The following is a 19,909-nucleotide window of genomic DNA, read 5'->3' as shown; positions in this document are numbered from 1 at the left end:
GGATTCTTCAATATACGCAAATCAATCAATGTGATACACCACATTAACAAATTGAAGAAGAAAAACCATATGATCATCTCAATAGATGCAGAAAAAGCTTTTGACAAAATTCAACACCCATTTATGATAAAAACTCTCCAGAAAGTGGGCACAGAGGGAACCTACCTCAACATAATAAAGGCCATATACGACAAACCCACAGCAAACATCATTCTCAACAGTGAAAAACTGAAGGCATTTCCTCTAAGATCAGGAACGAGACAAGGATGTCCACTCTCACCACTATTATTCAACATAGTTTTGGAAGTCCTAGCCATGGCAATCAGAGAAGAAAAAGAAATAAAAGGAATACAAATTGGAAAAGAAGAAGTAAAACTGTCACTGTTTGCAGATGATATGATACTATACATAGAGAATCCTAAAGATGCTACCAGAAAACTACTAGAGCTAATCAATGAATTTGGTAAAGTTGCAGGATACAAAATTAATGCACAAAAATCTCTTGCATTCCTATACACTGATGATGAAAAATCTGAAAGAGAAATTATGGAAACACTCCCATTTACCACTGCAACAAAAAGAATAAAATACCTAGGAATAAACCTACCTAGGGAGACAAAAGACCTGTATGCAGAAAACTGTAAGACACTGCTGAAAGAAATTAAAGATGATACCAACAGATGGAGAGATATACCATGTTCTTGGATTGGAAGAATCAATATTGTGAAAATGACCATACTACCCAAAGCCATCTACAGATTCAATGCAATCCCTATCAAATTACCAATGGCATTTTTTACGGAACTAGAACAAATCATCTTAAAATTTGTATGGAGACACAAAAGACCCCGAATAGCCAAAGCAGTCTTGAGGGAAAAAAACGGAGCTGGAGGAATCAGACTCCCTGACTTCAGACTACACTACAAAGCTACAGTAATCAAGACAATATGGTACTGGCACAAAAACAGAAACACAGATCAATGGAACAAGATAGAAAGCCCAGAGATAAACCCATGCACCTATGGTCAACTAATCTATGACAAAGGAGGCAAAGATATACAATGGAGAAAAGACAGTCTCTTCAATAAGTGGTACTGGGAAAACTGGACAGATACATGTAAAAGAATGAAATTAGAACACTCCCTAACACCATACACAAAAATAAACGCAAAATGGACTCGAGACCTAAATGTAAGACCGGACACTATAAAACTCTTAGAGGAAAACATAGGAAGAACACTCTTTGACATAAATCACAGCAAGATCTTTTTTGATCCACCTCCTAGAGTAATGGAAATAAAAACAAAAATAAACAAATGGGACCTAATGAAACTTCAAAGCTTTTGCACAGCAAAGGAAACCATAAACAAGACGAAAAGACAACTCTCAGAATGGGAGAAAATATTTGCAAACGAATCATCGGACAAAGGATTAACCTCCATAATATATAAACAGCTCAGGCAGCTCAATATTAAAGAAACAAACAACCCAATCCAAAAATGGGCAGAAGACCTAAATAGACATTCCTCCAAAGAAGACATACAGATGGCCAAGAAGCACATGAAAAGTTGCTCAACATCACTAATTATTAGAGAAATGCAAATCAAAACTACAATGAGGTATCACCTCACTCCTGTTAGAATGGGCATCATCAGAAAATCTACAAACAACAAATGCTGGAGAGGGTGTGGAGAAAAGGGAACCCTCTTGCACTGTTGGTGGGAATGTAAATTGATACAGCCACTGTGGAGAAAAATATGGAGGTTCCTTAAAAAACTAAAAATACAATTACCGTATGATCCAGCAATCTCACTACTGGGCATATACCCAGAGAAAACCGTAATTCAAAAAGACACATGCACCCCAATGTTCACTGCAGCACTATTTACAATAGCCAGGTCATGGAAGCAACCTAAATGCCCATCAACAGACGAATGGATAAAGAAGTTTTGGTACATATATACAATGGAATATTACTCAGCCATAGAAAGGAACGAAATTGAGTCATTTGTTGAGACGTGGATGGATCTAGAGACTGTCATACAGAGTGAAGTAAGTCAGAAAGAGAAAAACAAATATCGTATATTAACACATGTATGTGGAACCTATAAAAATGGTACAGATGAACCGGTTTGCAGGGCAGAAGTTGAGACACAGATGCAGAGAACAAACGTATGGACACCAAGGGGGGAAAATCGCGGTGGGGTGGGGATGGTGGTGTGCTGAACTGGGCGATTGGGACTGACATGTATACACTGATGTGTATAAAATTGATGGCTGATTTAAAAAATAAATAAATAAATAAATAAAAACAACATTAGCAAAGTAAAAAAAAAAAAAAATAACATACAAGGGAACTCCCAGAAGGTTATCAGCTGATTTTTCAGCAGAAACTCTGCAGACCAGAAGGGAGTAGCACGATATATTTAAAGAGATGAAAGGGAAAAACCTACAACCAAGATTACTCTATCAGCAAGGATCTCATTCAGATTCGACAGAGAAATCAACAGCATTACAGACAAGCAAAAGCTAAGAGAATTCAGCACCAGCAGACCAGCTTTGCAACAAATGCTAAAGGAACTTCTCTAGATGGGGAAAAAAAGGCCACAACTAGAAACAAGAAAATTATGAATGGAAAAGCTCACTGGTAAAGGCAAACTAACAGTAAAGGTAGGAAATAATCCACACACAAATATGCTATCAAAACCATCAATCATGAGAAGAGGGAAGTAGAAATGCAGGATATTGGAAATGCATTTGAAATTAAAAGACCAGCAACTTAAAACAATCTTATTCGTATATAGACTGCTATATCAAAACATGGTAACCGCAAACCAAAAATCTGCAATAGACACACAAAAAGGATAAAGGAATCCAAACAGAACACTAAAGTAAGTCATCAAATCACAAGAGAACAAAAGAGGAAGGGGAGAAAAAAGACGTACAAAAACAAATGCAAAAAACAATTAACAAAATGGCATTAAGAAGGGAATTCCCTGGTGGTCGAGTGCATAGGACTTGGTGCTTTCACTGCCATGGCCCAGGTTCAATCCCTGGTTGGGGAACTAAGATCCTGCAAGTCATGCAGCATGGCCAAAAAAATAAAATAAAATAAAAAATGGCAATAAGAACATACATACAGATAATTACCTTAAATGTAAATGGATTAAATGCTCAAACCAAAAGACATAGACTGGCTGAATGGATACAAAAGCAAGACCTGTATATATGCTGTCTACAAGAGACCCACTTCAAATCTAGGGACATACAGACTGAAAGTGAGGGGAGTGAAAAAAGTATTCCATGCAAATGGAAATCAAAAGAAAGCTGGAGGGCCAATACTCATATCAGACAAAATAGACTTTAAAATAAAGACTGTTATAAGAGACAAAGAAGGACACTACATAATGATCAAGGGATCAATCAAAGAAGAAGATATAACAATTGTAAATATATATGCACCCAACTTAGGAGCACCTCAATACATAAGGCAAATGGTAACAGATATAAAAGGAGAAATTGACAGTAAGACAATAATCGTGGGGGACTTTTAACACCTCACATCAATGGACAGATCATCCAGACAGAAAATCAATAAGGAAACACAGGCCTTAAACGACACATTAGACCAGATAGACTTAACTGATATTTATAGAGCATTCCATCCAAAAGCAGCAGAATACACATTCTTCTCAAGTACACGGGGAACATTCTCCAGGACTGATCACATGCTGGACCACAAAGTGAGCCTTGGTAAATTTAAGAAAACTGAAATCATATCAACAATCTTCTCCGACCACAATGCTATGAGACAGAAATCAACTACAAGTAAAAAACCGTAAAAAAACACAAACACGTGGAAGTTAAACAATATACTACTAAACAACCAATGGATCACTGAATTAATCAACGAGGAAATCAAAAAATACCTAGAGACAAATGACAATGAAAACACGACGATCCAAAACCTATGGGATGCAGCAAAAGCAGTTCTAAGAGGGAAGTTTATAGCGATACAAGCCTACCTCAAGAAATAAGAAAAATCTCCAATAAACAATCTAACCTTACACCTAAAGGAACTAGAGAAAGAAGAACAAACAAAACCCAAAGTTAGCAGAAGGAAAGAAATCATAAAGATCAGAGCAGAAATAAATGAAACAGAAACAAAGAAAACAATAGCAAAGATCAATAAAACTAAAAGCTGGTTCTTTGAGAAAATAAACAAAATTGATAAACCTTTAAGCAGACTCATCAAGAAAAAAAAGGGAGAGGGCTCAGATCAATAGAATTAGAAATGAAAAAGGAGAAATTACAACAAACTCCACAGAAATACAAAGGATCACAAAAGACTACCACAAGGAACTCTATGCCAATAAAATGGACAACCTGGAAGAAATGAACAAATTCTTAGAAAGGTAAAACCTTCCAAGACTGAACCAGGAAGAAACAGAAAATATGAACAGACCAATCACAGGTACTGAAATGGACACTGTGATTACAAAATTCCCAAGAAACAAAAGTCCAGGACCAGATGGCTTCATAGGTGAATTCTATAAAACATTTAGAGAAGAGTTAACACCTATCCTTCTGAAACTATTCCAAAATATTGCACAGGAAGAAACACTCTCAAACTCATTCTATGAGGCCACCATCACCCTGGTACCAAAACCAGACAAAGAGATCAAAAAAAGAAAATTACAGGCCAATATCACTGATGAACATTGATGCAAAAATCCTCAACAAAATACTAGCAAACAGAATCCAACAACACATTAAAAGGATCATACACCACGATCAAGTGGGATTTATCCCAGGGATGCAAGGATTCTTCAATATACGCAAATCAATCAATGTGATACACCATATTAACAAATTGAAGAATAAAAACCATATGATCATCTCAATAGATGCAGAAAAAGCTTTTGACAAAATTCAACACCCGTTTATGATAAAAAAAAAAACTCTCCAGAAGGTGGGCATAAAGGGAACATACCTCAACATAATAAAAGGCATTTATGACAAACCTACAGCTAACATCATACTCAATGGTGAAAAGCTGAAAGCGTTACCTCTAAGATCAGGAACAAGACAAGGGTGTGCACTCTCACCACTTTTATACAACATTGTTGTGTACAGGACTTCCAAAACTATCAGAGAAGATATAAAAGGAATTCAAAATGGAAAAGAAGTAAAACTGTCACCGTTTACAGATAACATGATACTATACATAGAAAATCCTAAAGATGCTACCAGAAAACTTACTAGAGCTCATCCATGAATTCAGTAAAGGTGCAGGATCCACAATTAATACACAGAAATCTCTTGCATCCCTATACACTAACAATGAAAGATCAGAAAGAGAAATTAAGGAAACAATCCCATTTACCATTACATCAAAAAGAATAAAATACCTAGGAATAAACCTACCTAAGGAAGCAAAAGACCTGTACTCTGAAAACTATAAGATGCTGATAAAAGAAACTGAAGATGACACAAACAGATGGAAAGATATACCATGTTTTTGGATTGGAAGAATCAATATTGTCAAAATGACTACACTACCCAAGGCAATCTACAGATTCAATGCAATTCGTATCAAATTACCAATGGCATTTTTCACAGAAGTAGAACAAAAAATTTAAAAATTTGTATGGAGACACAAAAGACCCCAAATATCCAAAGCGATCTGGAGACTATACTACAAAGCTACAGTAATCAAAACATTATGGTACTGGCACAAGAACAGAAATATAGATCAATGCAACAGGATAGGAAGTCCAGAAATAAACACACCAACCTATGGTCAACTAAACTAGGACAAAGGAGGCAAGACAATCTCTTCAGTAAATGGTGCTGGGAAAACTGGACAGCTACATGTAAAAGAACGAAATTAGAACACTCTCTAACACCATACACAAAAGTAATCTCAAAATGGATCAAAGACCTAAATGTAAGACCAGATACTGTAAAACTCTAAGAAGAAAACATAGGCAGAACACTCTCTGACATAAATTGTAGCAATATCTTTTTTGTTCCACCACCTAGAGTAATAAAAATGAAAATAAAAATAAAGAAATGGGACCTTATTAAACTTACAAGCTTTTGCACAGCAAAGGAAACCATAAACAAAAAGACAACCCACAGATTGGGAGAAAATATTTGTAAACAAAGCGACCAACAAGGGATTAACGTCCAAAATATACAAACAGCTTATGCAGTTAAAAAAAAAACCAAAAAACAAACAAAAAAACCCAATCAAAAAATGGGCGGAAGATCTAAATAGACCATTTATCCAAAGAAGATATACAGATGGCCAAGAAGTACATTAAAAGATGCTCAACATAACTAATTATTAGAGAAATGCAAATCAAAACTACAATGAGGTATCAGCTCACACTGGTCAGAATGGCCATCGTTTAAAAAAAAAAATCTATAAACCATAAATGCTGGAGAGGATGTGGAGAAAAGCGAACCCTCCTGCACTGTTGGTGGGAATGAAAATTTGTACTACCATTATGGAGAATAGTATGGAGGTTCCTTAAAAAACTAAAAATAGAACTACCATATGATCCAGCAATCCCACTTCCTGGGCATATATCCAGAGAAAACCATAATTTGAAAAGATACATGTACCCCAATGTTCACTGCAGCACTATTTGCAATAGCCAAGACATGGAAGCCTAAATGCCCAAGAGAGGAATGGATAAAGAAGATGTGGTACATATATATAATGGAATATTACTCAGCCATAAAAGGAAAGAATTAATGCCATTTGCAGCAACATGGATGGACTTAGAGATGATCATACTAAGTGAAGTCAGACAGAGAAAGACAAGTATCACATGATATCACTTATATGTGGAATCTAATAAAAAAATGATACAAATGAACTTATTTACAAAACAGAAACAGGCTCACAGATCTCAAAATCAAACTTATGGTTACCAAAGGGGAAACATGGGGGTAGTGATAAATTAGGAGATTGGGATTAACATATACACACTACTATATATATAATAGATAAGTAACAAGGACTTGCTCAGTCGCTTGTTCTACTGTATACAACAGGGAACTCTACTCAACGCTCTGTAATATATGGGAAAAGAATCTGAAAAAGAATGGATATATATGTATATATATGTATAACCAATTCACTTGGCTGTACACCTGAAACTTACACAACATTTTAAAGCAACTATACTCCAATAAAAGTTAAAAAAAAAAGACAGAAATAATTGGATGTTTAAGGGGGAAAAAAGAAACATCTCTGCAGCCATCTTTAATGACCATCATTCAGTAATAATAGAGACTTTTCATTTGGTTTTTCAGATGTCTGGGAATCAAGATACTTGTAACCAGTTTAAGGTCCAATTTGGCTGAAGAAATAATTGTGCATGTCTGTATAGGAAAATTTTAATTTTCTGTTACCCCCACCCCACCCAGTTTCTCTTGCAGTGAGTTGAAGTGTGTTAGGAGTTCTGTGGAGGATTATGTTGAGTTCTGATAGTCTGGAAACAGAATCTCAGACCTAAGGATAATATATATTTGTTATCCTTTAAAATAAATCTGAGTCTCAGATCATAAGTGTTGTCTAGGGACTTTGTACTATTTCTTCTTTTCTTTTTTTTCCTTTTTAAAATCATCTTTAGCTGGTTGCCAAAAGCTGCTGAGAACTTTCTGTATAACACACCATCCTCGTGGAGAGTAAGAGTAAATTGTGGTTTAGATATTTTATTCAGTTGCTGAGATGATCTTTGATAGGTTCCAGATGTATTGTACAAATAAAAGATGTATTGTAAAAATAAAAGGTTGATAACTCCCCCCAAAAAATATTGGTTCAACTTTTTTAAAATGAAGGAAGACAAAGTAAAGCACACACCAAAACTTTTCATTTTGCTAGTCCTTTGGTTCTAGTTGAATACAATTTTGCCAGTACAAAGTAGATTGTAAAAATCAAATAACTGAAATATTATTAATCAAATTAACCCAAAGCATACCAAATCCATAGGTTTCACAGTTTACTTTAAACAGTCATTATCCAAATATGTTTCATTGTTATGGAGTATTAAAAATTTAACACATATCTACTTACTCCTGGTCTCTTACTTCTAAGTAGTAAGATCATTTCCAAAAAATGGAAATGACAGTATATATTACATTTTAAATTAAAAACTGTTCAACAGTAAACAACTGGAAGCAAACTAAAGACACATCAAAAGGAAATTAAATAACTTATGGTTATTCCTTAAACAATTTATGGTTCATCTCTAGACACTGGAATACTATGCAGCCATAAACAAGAGTAAGACAACTTATCACATATTGATTTAGAATGATCTGTAAGACGTGAAGAAAAAAGCAGGATACACAAGTGTATAAATACACTACTTTTTTAAAACAGGTGGGAGCGAGAAAGAATTATATATATACTATAGTTGCTTATATATATACTGCATATTTACTATAGTTGCTTATATAGGTAACAAAGATCCCTGGAAATAAAAATAAGAAATGAAACTAGGGAGGGGAACAGTGTGGTTGGCATAGCAGTCCAAAGACTTTTTACTGAATACTTGTTTCTGAATACTTTTACTCCATAGGTTTCAGTTTAGAACCATGTAAAGACATGACCTATTCACAAATAAAAATTTAACACCTCGAAAACTTAAATAAAAAGTGTCTGTAACACTGCTTGCTATTTTAGGGTATCTATGATTTTTCTTAGGATGGTAAGATATTGCTTTTCCTTTTTCCTTGAGGAAAGAATACAGCCTCATGTGCCGTGACCCAGTCTTATTTTAGAAACAGGTTTCAAGTACTGTACTTACAGTTCCGCCCATGTGAAGAGGCAGGTATTCTACACTGACATAGTCTTGGACGTCATTTTTACTTGTAAACTTCAACAAACTCACTGCTTCTGGACCAAGCCAGGATTTCACAATTTTGAAAGCAGCTGAAGAAAAAACAGTCACTTCATTAAATTCCTTTCATTCTCTTTCTCGATTTACTTACTGTATGTGCTAACCCACGTCCTCTGAAATTAGTTCAGGCTAAAATCTGTTAATATGTATTTTTCCATGGCACAGTACTTAATTCACATTCTCTAATCTCTGTAGGCATCTACATTTTGACTGTCCCTTATGGGTTTCAAATGTTCCAGGAAGATTCAGGAAGATTAAATTATCCTGATGTTCATTAATAAACCTATCAGGGTTTTGGCCTCTGTACAATCCATCAATGATCCCAACTACTAAGATTTCCAGACAATGAATCAAACAGCATTGTGATTCACTAATATGTACAATAGTATGAGAAGAGTCATTTGCCTTATGCCTCTCTGATAAACCCCCAATCTGAAAAACCTTCTCAAATGAGAAGTCAGGAAGAGAAAAAAGCAGGCTTCCTCATTATGCGTGAGCCAGACCCAGACTTTCCATCCTAAGCCTAAACTTCTGTGCCTTTCTCCCAAGCCCTGCAGCTTAGAACTGTGACGATCTTATAGAACCTGCAAGAATAAACTGTTATCAAACACAGCTGTTTAGTAATTACAATTTTGTTCTGTCATGCCATTCTGATTTATACTTAAACTTTTAAACCTCGTTTCCATCATGACTTTCTAAGCACACTTTAAAGGAATAAAAAGAGAAATCCAGCATTAAATTTGCAAAAGCGTCAATGAAAAAAAATCAGGAAATAAAACAGCATGATAAACATTAAACAGTAGTTCAGAAAATTGCATTTTTACTTTGGCTAATTATGCTTAAAATTTTTTTACATAACATTTACATTTTCATTAATTTCAATTTAAAAAGTCTGAGTTGACATGTTTGAAGCTATGCTACTTGAATTAACTGAAGTGCAAAATCTGACTTTTTATAACAGCTTTATGGAGATTAAACTTACATACCATAAAATTCACCCTTTTAAAGTATACACATCAATGGTTTTTATTTAGTATATTCAGAGTTGTGTAACCCATCACCACTATCTAATTTTAGAACACTTGTCATCACACCGAAAAGAAATCTGCACCCACTGGCAATCTCTCCTTATCCTCCCTTCTCCCATTCCCTGGCAACCACTAATCTAGTTTCTGTCTTTATGGATTTGCCCATTTTGTATAAATGGAATCATGCAACATGTGTTTTTTTTTCCTACTGGCTTTGTTCACTCAGCATGCTGAGGTTCATCTGTGATGTAGCATGTATCAGTATTTAATTCCTTTTTATGGCTGAATAACTTTCCATTTTATGGATATGTAACATTTGTTTATCCATTTATCAATTGATGAACTTTGGATTGTTTCCACTTTTCACTATTATGAATAATGCTACCATGAACATTTGTGTACAACTCTTTGTGTAGACATATGTTTTCAATTCTCTTGGGGATATACCTAGGGGTGGAATTGCTGGGTCATATGGTAATTCTATGTTTAATGTTTTCAGGAACTGCCAAACTGTTTTTCCACAGTGGCTGCACCACTTAACATTCTCACCAGCAATGTATAAGGGTTCCAATTTCTCCACATCATTATCAACACTTTCTACTTTAGTCTGTCTTTTTGATTACAGCCATCCTAGTAGGTGTGAAGTAGTATCTTATTTGGTTTTTACTTGCATTTCTCTAATGACTAATGATGCTGAGCATCTTTTATGTATTTATTGCCCATTTGCATATCTTCTTTGGAAAAATGTCTATTAAAATCTTTCACCCTTTTTAATTTGGCCATTTGTCATTTTATTGTTGCATTATAAAAGTTATTTATGTATTCTAGACCTAAGTCCCTCATCAGATGTCTTATTTGTAAATATTTTCTTCCATTCTGAGAGTTGTCTTTTTACTTTCTTGAGAGTGTCCCTTGAGGTACAAAAGTTTTCAATTTTAATGAAATACAATATATCTATTCTTTTGTTGCTTGTGCTTTTTTGGTGTCATACCTAAGAAACCACTGCCTACTCCAAAGTCATATAGATTTACTCCTATGGTTTTTTCTAAGAGTTTTATAATTTTCACTCTGACCCATTTTGAGTTAATTTTTGTATATGATGGAAGGTAGAGGTCCAACTTCATTCTTTTGAATGTGGATATTCAGTTGTCCCAGTACCATTTATTAAAAAGACTGATCTTTCTCCACCTAATTGTCTGGGCACCATTGTTAACAAATCAATTAAGCATAAATGTTAGGGTTTATTTCTGGACTTTCAATCCTGTTTTACTGATCTATTTGTCTATTCTGATGTCCACACCACAACATCTTAATTACTATAGCTTTGTAGTGAGTTTTAAAATCAAGAGGTACAGGACCTCCCTGGTGGTCCAGTCGTTAAGAACCTATCTTGCAACGCAAGGGACGCTGGTTCAACCCCTGGTTAGGGAACTAAGATCCCACATGCTGCGGGGCGACTAAGCCCACACATCACAACTAGAGAGCCCGTATGCCGCAACTACAAAGCCCACGCGCTCCGGAGCCGGCACGCCACAACTAGAGAGAAGCCTGTGCACTGCAACAAAGAGCCCGTGCACTGCAATGAGAACAAAAGATCCTGTGTGCCTCAACTAAGATGCAACCCAGCCCAAAAAAAAAAAAAAAAATCAAGAGGTGTTGAGTCCTGCCATTTCACTGTTCTTTTTCAAGATTATTTTTACTACTCTGGGTCTCTTGCATTTCCATATGAATTTAAGGACAAACTTGTCAATTTCTGTAAAAAAAAAAAAAAAAGTGGGGGAGGCAGTTGGGATTTTGACAGGGACTGCATTGAATCTTAGCAATATTAGGTCTTCTAATCTATGAACAAGAGATGAGTATTTACTTAGGTCTTGAATTTCCTTTGATGGTGTTCCGTAGTTTTCAGCATATGAGTCTTCAACTTCTTTTATTATTTCTAAGTATTTTGTTCTTTGTGATGCTATTATAAATGGAATTGTTTAATTTCATTGTTGTATTATTGATTGCCAGTGTACAGAAATACAACTGGTTTTGTGTATTGACTTTGTATCCTGCCACCTTGATGAACTCATTTATTAGTTCTAATAGGCTTTTGTGTGTGTGTATTCCTTAAAATTTTCCATATAGAAGATGTCACTTGCATATATAGATAGTATGACTTCTTCTTTGCCAATCTGGATACTTTTTATTTCTTTTTCTTGCCAAAGTGCCCTGGCAATGTAAGTGGTAAGAGCTGACAACCTTATCTTGTTCCTGATCTTAGGGGGAAAATATTCATTCTTTTACTGCTAAGTATGATGTTAGCCGTGGGTTTTCATAGATGTTGGTTTTACATAGATGCCCTTTATTGGGGTGAAGAAATTCTCTTCTGTGAAAAATTAACTTTACCCAAAGAAAGGTCTGGCCTTTACCCTCAGCTTCTGGAGGTAACCTTCATGCCTGTTGGAGTGTCTTTGTTTGCCTAGGGACCCTGAGTCACACTGGAACGATACAATTTAGGGTGGGGGCTTTGGGTCACACAGTATCTGTAGACCTCTGGAGAGACTGGAGACGGAGATGAACCATGTGATAAACTGATCAGGCCTAGGAAATGGAGCCCCAATAAACACTCTGAACACTGAGGTTTGGGTGAGCTTCCCTGTTTGAAAATACTTCATGAGCATTGTCACATACTGATGACGGGAAAGTAACACACTCCACATTTGGTACTTCCCTGGATTCTACCATATGTTTTTTTTTTTTACCCTTGGCTGATTTTAATCTGAATTGTTTCCTGGTAATAAACCATAACTGTGAGTACAATAGCTTTCAGTGAGTTCTGTGAATGATTCTAGTAAACCTGAGGGTAGTTTTGGAAACCGCTTGAACTTACAATTGGTGTCATAAGTGAGGGTAGTCTTGTGTGAACTACTGTGATCCAACTAACTTTGCAGTTGTCCCAACTCTTTGCACCTTCTATTCCTAGTTTCTTAGGTGCTTTTATCAGGAGAGTGTAGTGGATTTTGTCAAATACTTTTTGGGTCTATTAAGATGATCATATGGTTTTTTTTCTTTAGTCTATTAATATGTTGGATAACTGGTTGATTTTCATATGTTGAACTAACTTTGCATTTCTGAGATAAATCCCACTTGATCATAGTATATAATCCTTTTTATATGCTGCTAGATTCAGTTTGTTACTTTATTGAGGGCTGGTCCATTTATATTCATAAGGGATATTAGTCTAATATTAGTTTTCTTTTTCTGTGATGTCTGTTATTAGGGATATACTTGCCTCATAAAATGAGTTGGGAAGTGTTTTCTATTTTTTGGAAGAGTTTGAGAAGAATTGGTGTTGATTTTTCTTTATATGTTTAGTAGAATTTACTAGTGAAGCCATTTGGGGTCTTAGCTTTTCTTTGTGAGAAGTTTTTTGATTACTAATTCAATTTCTTTTTTTATACTTCTATTCAGAATCTTGAGTCCATTTTGATAGTTTGTGTCTTTCTAGGAACTTGCCCATTTCATCTAGGTTATCTAATTTCTTGGCACACAACTGTTCACAGTATTCCCTTATAATCCTTTACATTTCTGTAAGGTCAGTAGTAATGTCTCTTCTTTCATTCCTGATTTTAATAATTTGAGTCTTTTTTTCTTCATCAGGTTAGCTAAAGTTTTGTCAATTTTGTTGAACTTTTCAAAGAACCGAGTTTTGATTTCATTGGTTTTCTCTACTGCTTTCTATTTAACAATTGATTGGCAAACACAAATGAAAATGCACATTCTGAAAATAACATTAAATTTACAACCACATCCGAGTTGGTAAAGAATGTTTTTCAATGGTTTAAAATTTTTTTTTTTTTTGCCAAAAAATATACCATGACCGTCCTAAGGATTATGTGACTATAGAGATTTGGACTAAATTTTAGATTCATCCCATTTTCTTCCTCAACACCTGAAGCCCATGAGAGAACCTAGCCAAGGTCTGCATTCTGTGACATATCCCATCTGTAGATGACAAACAGGCTTCTAGCTATAGTTTTACCTGAATGACTGACATTTTAAAACTGTTTTTAGACAAGACTAATGGGTATCCCCAGAGCCTGGGGGTACAATGTTAGCCCAGTTTGCTTAGGAACAGCCTTTGCGTGTTCTAGCTCCAGCCTCTTAAAATTACACACCAAACACAATAACATTCTTTTGTAAACAACCATAGAAATATGGCTAAATTGGCAAAGAAAAAAAAAAATCAGACGTTTTATGTTAGGAAAGTATAAGTAATATACTCACCGTTCATTATCCAAGGCATATCAAAGATCACCATTTTTGCTGAAAGATGAAAAAAAATTCATTGTCTGTGACTTAGTACAACAATAGTAGTCATTTATACCTGGCCTAAAAAAAACTAGTGATCTAAATGTATCTAAAAACTGAGATGGATGACTCAGTTTTAATTCCGTAAAGTGTGAGTGGTGCTAGAACTAAACTGACTTCTCACAATGGTGAGGGGCTCACCTAGGAGGATGGCTTGTGTGAAATGAATAATGTACTATCACTGCCCTTTGGCAAATAGCGTGTTCTTTTATTCATTTATTGCTTTTGTTGTTTGCAGAAAGGTACCAAAAAAAAAATAGTAAGTGGGTAAGTGGAAACTCTGGATGTGGCATGTCATATTAGTGCTAAAGTCCACTGAGCTTTAAAATGATTTCAATGTCTAATTTATGGCTTCAATTCTAGTTTTTTAGATATTATATTGTTAAACCCACTCTGACAGTTGCCCCATTTTTAATAAACCATTATGTTTTAAGAAACAAAAATTATTTCAACTTTTCTTAATATTATGAGCCTCAGGAAGCCAATAATTCCAAAGTATACAGAAATTTCATTTGTATACTTAGATGAAGATATTAAGCAACCCTATTAACAATTGTGAGAAAGAATCAGAACCCACAGAGGGGATTTTTGATAACAAATTCATTCTTCTATTCCAGATGAATCAAAACATAATTTCATTCTTCCCTGAACAGAGAACTTCCCAGAATGATTATATTAATGTAGGACAAATAATGTACATGTAAGGAACAAGGTACTTGCAAAGAGGTACACTGGTGCTCAATACCTCAGTCTTCATCTGAAATATGCCTAAAAAGATTTGGACTCAAGATTTTAAGAATATTTATATTTCATGACAAATTTTGAAACATGATCAACTTAAGATTCTATAAAATTCAATGTCTGCAAAACATTATGTAGCTAGAATAAATACATTATCTCTAGTTATTTGGAATGAGTGTTCAGTTCATCTTTATACAGACCCATGAATTTATTAATAGTTTTCTCAAAAGAATCTTAGATGTGTTTTATAAAGTAATAGTAATATTTATGCTCTTTATAAATAGCTCTTCACAAACCCCTTTGGATATTTCAATAAACAAGTGGATATTTTATTTTCATTTTGTACATGAAAGAAAAAATCTAATAATACAGGGCAGTGATTCCCTACTGACCAATGACTGGCACCACTCAGCAAGTCTTAATGAATCAGGGTATATGCCAGATCCAGGAAGAATTCAGAAGGAACAGCAGATCCTACAGGTTCCCCAAACTAGACATTCCTTTTACCTAAAAATGTTCATGACCACTCTCTCTGAAGACACGAGAGCACAGGGCTAGGAATGGCACTGATCCTCCATATCCACCATGCTTTCTGTCTGTTTCTCACATCACATTAACACTAATGTGAAAGCACATCAAAATAAAATGACTTAGGCATTTCATGCTTTAGTGTCACCTGAGTCACAAGTCCCCAAAGATGCTAATTGTGGTATTTGCCAGGGGTGTGCCCAGGCAGACCTGTGAGTTTCCATTTCTGATGTCCCTGTTGCCTCTCTTCTGTCTCTTCACTTTCAACCCACTGGGGTTTTTAAAAATATTTGACTGTTTACGTGGAATGGCATCTTGATTTTCCTAGGGGGAAGCCATCATATAAACCTATTCAGTCAAAAATGAATATATAAGATTTAGGAGTTCTTCATTCAGGTAATTAATAGAAGAGTCACAATTAAAAACAAACTCCAAATGCCAGATTCAAATGTCGTGCACACTAGTCAAGTGTTTTCTTAATGACAATTTAAAAATAGCAACTAGAAACACAATGTACTTTATGTATGAGTATTGCCTATCACACAGTATACTTTACTTACCAATACTGCTCATCTGTTTCTTGCATGTAAGAAGTTCCAAATAATATTTAAAATTAATTTCTCAATTGAAAAATTAGTAAAAATGGGATAATCTTGGAAATAAATGTATGTTTTTACGTCTCTACGTGTGTGTGTGTGTGTGTGTGTGTGATAGGATGGCATATACACAGATTATAACTTGAACTCTTAAAACTAACTATAAAGGACAATGATTATTTATGAAAAATTTCTTCTGTGCCTACTAGGATATGTACTTCAACTTCTAGAACACATTTAAGCTCTTCACCAGAAAACAATGTCTCAGGTATTAAAGTCTAAAATAATACAAAGCTCCACAATTCTTAGACACTGTCTACGATTTCGCTATATTGTATTTTTATAAAGGAGGAAGTTACTTACAGAGGTATTTAGGGTAATAAACCTTAAAGCAGTTGATGATGAAGCGTACAAAGTCCATGTCCTAAAAGAAAGATTATACATTTAAATCTTTAAGACTGTCCACATTAGAGAATTTTAGATTGCACATTTCTAAAGGTGATAAATTATTAAATATAAATGAGGTAATTATTAAATTCTTTTAAAAATAGCTCATAAATATTTATATTCCCAGGAGTTAGTTTTTAAGTTATTAAGCTACTTATAATAATCAGTCCTAAAACTGAGTTAAAGAAATTAGCTTAAACATCATTCATGTTACCTCAGACTAGTTAGATACTTCAGGCTGCTAAGGTAATGTGGCATTATAAAACGGATCTAAAGAGGAACCCCCATAAAGAAATTCTAAAAATCTGTTGAACAATTAAAGAATTATTAGAACAAGTATATAGTTTACAACCTGACTACTTGGTACGACAATATATATGCATGTTAATTCTGATATGTTTGTTTTTTAAACCTAATTTCTATACCTCATAATAGAGTCAATAAAATATATTTTATTGATCTTTTATACAAGTTAATCTGATCATATTGGTCTGCTGTATCTACTTCACTTCTAGCTTCTTTCCTCTTGTGTAGGAACCCAGAATAAGAATTAGAGTTTTTTAGTTTATATTTAAATGTTGTTCATTGACTTCAATTTCTAGGAGACACAGCTGACTATTGGTTCTACTGCACTGAACACAGCAACATGAAACTAAACTATTAGGGTTACTATTCACATGGATCATTTCATTCTGTGTGTTTCCACTGACCACAGGCTGACTTACTGATCAGCCATCTTATAAGGACTGTAGGATGAAAGATACAACCAGGCAAACTTAAATCCATCAGTTACTCAAAGGTGAGCTGCCCTAGAGATCTGAGTCTATAAAGTTATTCCTAGCATGTGAGTTGCAGCATCTTTAACGCTAATAAACTGAAAATAAGCAACCATAACTATATTACGTATTTATTATGGGATAAATCCTAGCATATAATAATACCTTTATAACTAATCATTATATCCACTGTGCACAGAGTTGAATAATTTGTAGTTAAGTAAGAGTCAAAGAAGATATCTCAAAATAATTAGTTATGTAAAGATTTGGTTACCTATTATATGATCTGTGGCCTCCAGACTTTGCCCCAAAAGTCTCTGTCCAATATTCTTTTCATCTTTAATTGAATAACCGTGCTTATAAAATCCCAAATTACTGCTAATTCAAGTCGATTTGATAGGATGCCACTGGTGTACGTGTATTAGTGGGTACTACATAAAGAAGCTCCATGAAACCCATTGCTCTGCATTCTGTGAGGATGTTTTCAAGGATGCTATTCATTATCTTGTAAAATGTCTTCCCTTTGAAGACCCACGAAAGACTTTTCTGGACTTCCCTGGCTGTTCAATGGTTAAGACTCCATGCTTCCAATGCAGGGGGTGCGGGTTTGATCCCTGGTAGGGGAACTAAGATTCCACATGTGTGCAGCCAAAAAATAAAAAATAAATAAATAAATCAAAAAAAATTTTTTTTAATTAAAGAATAAAACTTGAAAGAAAAAAAAAAGAAAGACTTTTCTTCTGGTTCAAGTATCAGCAATAGATACACTTCTAAGATGCTGGTTTTAAAGTATGTCCACTGAGTTATTTTATTTTATTTGTTTTATCTTTACTGGAGTATAATTGCTTTATGATGTTGTGTTCACTGAGTAATTTTAAATGATTCCATTTCTTTCAGGCAAGCTTAAAGCCAAATTAGTGGCCTAACTGTAGTAAATAATTTAAATTTTGACTTGCAATTATGTATACATCTTTAAAGGTTGACTTAAATCTTTTCTGAATTACGAGGGTCATGTATAAACATAATTCAGTAAGATTCTAGTATTTGAAAACATTAATGATTTAACTACTTAGTAATGCAAATAAACTTTATAAATTAAAGATAATGAAATAGTATATAAGTAGCTTGAAAAATAATCAGCTCAATTCCTTGCCCCTGTATTTGTCAATAAAAAACATTAAGATTTATTTTTTATGATTCTGGGTTAATAAATCATACATAAAGGATAACAAAATCATAATTTATTTTTATGCAATATTTATTTATCTAGGCATTTTGATTTAGGTTTTGGGTATAAAATGGTTTAGTCTGTAATCTAGAACTCATTGACATGGAAACTAGATTGAAAAAATAATCCAGGGCAAATGACTCTTAGAGACAAAGAAAGATGAAAAAAAACTTGTAGTCCCACGGCCTAAAAAAACTCTAGCCTGTTTTTTGTTTGTTTGTTTGTTTTTTTAATGTCTAAGGTTTCCCTTTTGGGGGCTATGTATCACTATGATATAACCCTGTCGCCCTTTTCTCTTAAAAAAAAAAAAAGCTATTTTCCAATATTACTACAAATTCTTTACAAACACCATTTTACATAGCTACACATACTCCATCAATTAGATACACCATAATTCGCCACTTCACTGTGTTGACATTTACATTTTTTCTAATTTTTCACCATTTTAAATGACACTCTGAGAAAACATTTTGATGTACACTTTTTCTACACTCAGGTTTATTTCTTTAGAATAGATTTCCAGAAGTTAGTTACCAGGCAAAGAGTATGAATACGATCACTTCAGGGATATTAACATACTTTGCCAATTGGATTTTGAAAACGATTTCAACACTGCCCCACGCACGTCTCCGAACGCCACTTCACTGCTACCAGAATTAGCCCAGCTTTGAGTGTTAGAGACAACAGCTCTAATAAATGTGCCAACAAATCCCCATCGCTGCTGAAGGGTTTGTAGTTAGCACTAAGGTCACAAGGGCCCAAATTAAAGACCGGTAGGTTTTATTTATTTTTTAAGCTTGGCAAAATCACCTGAAGAAAACTGGTTTCCAAAGCTAACCAAATCAAACAGAAAGTGAACCTAAACGAGCACACAAAAAACCTCAACAAAATCACAAAGTGCTGGATGTGCAAAAATGCAGGTGAACATCTCGCCACTGCAAAACATGGCATGCGGGTAATGGTACGCTGGAGAGCATACATTACTGTACTCCACATTTCCTGAGTGCATTACTCTGCGCCAGGCACAGGGGAGGTGCTGTATAGGGTATTATTAGCTCTGATAGAAAAGTTCACTGTTACCACATCTACTCATTACCCTGTCAGCCTCGACGTCTTCCTTCCATATCCCGTGTATCAGACAAGGAACATTTCTAGGAAATCTACAGTTTCAATGCCAAATACTGAAGCACATTTAAGTTTTTGCAAATCCTATTCCACGTTTGACTTCAGTCACAATGCAGGGGGTGGAAATAAATCCCAAACATGACTTGGTTAGCTCTATTTTATAGGA

General features: G+C 34.6%; 1 protein-coding gene across 3 annotated transcripts in view; it reads right to left on the bottom strand.

Moving 5' to 3' along the window:
• MOSPD2 (motile sperm domain containing 2) overlaps positions 1 to 19,909 on the bottom strand; it is a 61,507-nt gene that overhangs the window by 23,161 nt on the left and 18,437 nt on the right. For all 3 annotated transcript variants that reach the window (XM_082447182.1, XM_082447184.1, XM_082447183.1), the window contains exons 6-8: positions 16,531 to 16,591; positions 14,219 to 14,257; positions 8,829 to 8,953 (exon numbers count right to left, since the gene is read on the bottom strand). In XM_082447182.1, coding sequence (XP_082303308.1) covers positions 8,829 to 8,953; positions 14,219 to 14,257; positions 16,531 to 16,591 — 225 coding nt within the window. The remainder of the gene's footprint in view (positions 1 to 8,828; positions 8,954 to 14,218; positions 14,258 to 16,530; positions 16,592 to 19,909) is intronic.

This window comes from Balaenoptera physalus (assembly GCF_965194825.1).
Source record: "Balaenoptera physalus genome assembly, chromosome: X".
Classification (NCBI taxonomy): domain Eukaryota; kingdom Metazoa; phylum Chordata; class Mammalia; order Artiodactyla; family Balaenopteridae; genus Balaenoptera; species Balaenoptera physalus.
The sequence above is the reverse complement of the archived record's forward strand: the minus strand, read 5'-3'. Positions and strand labels throughout refer to the sequence as shown.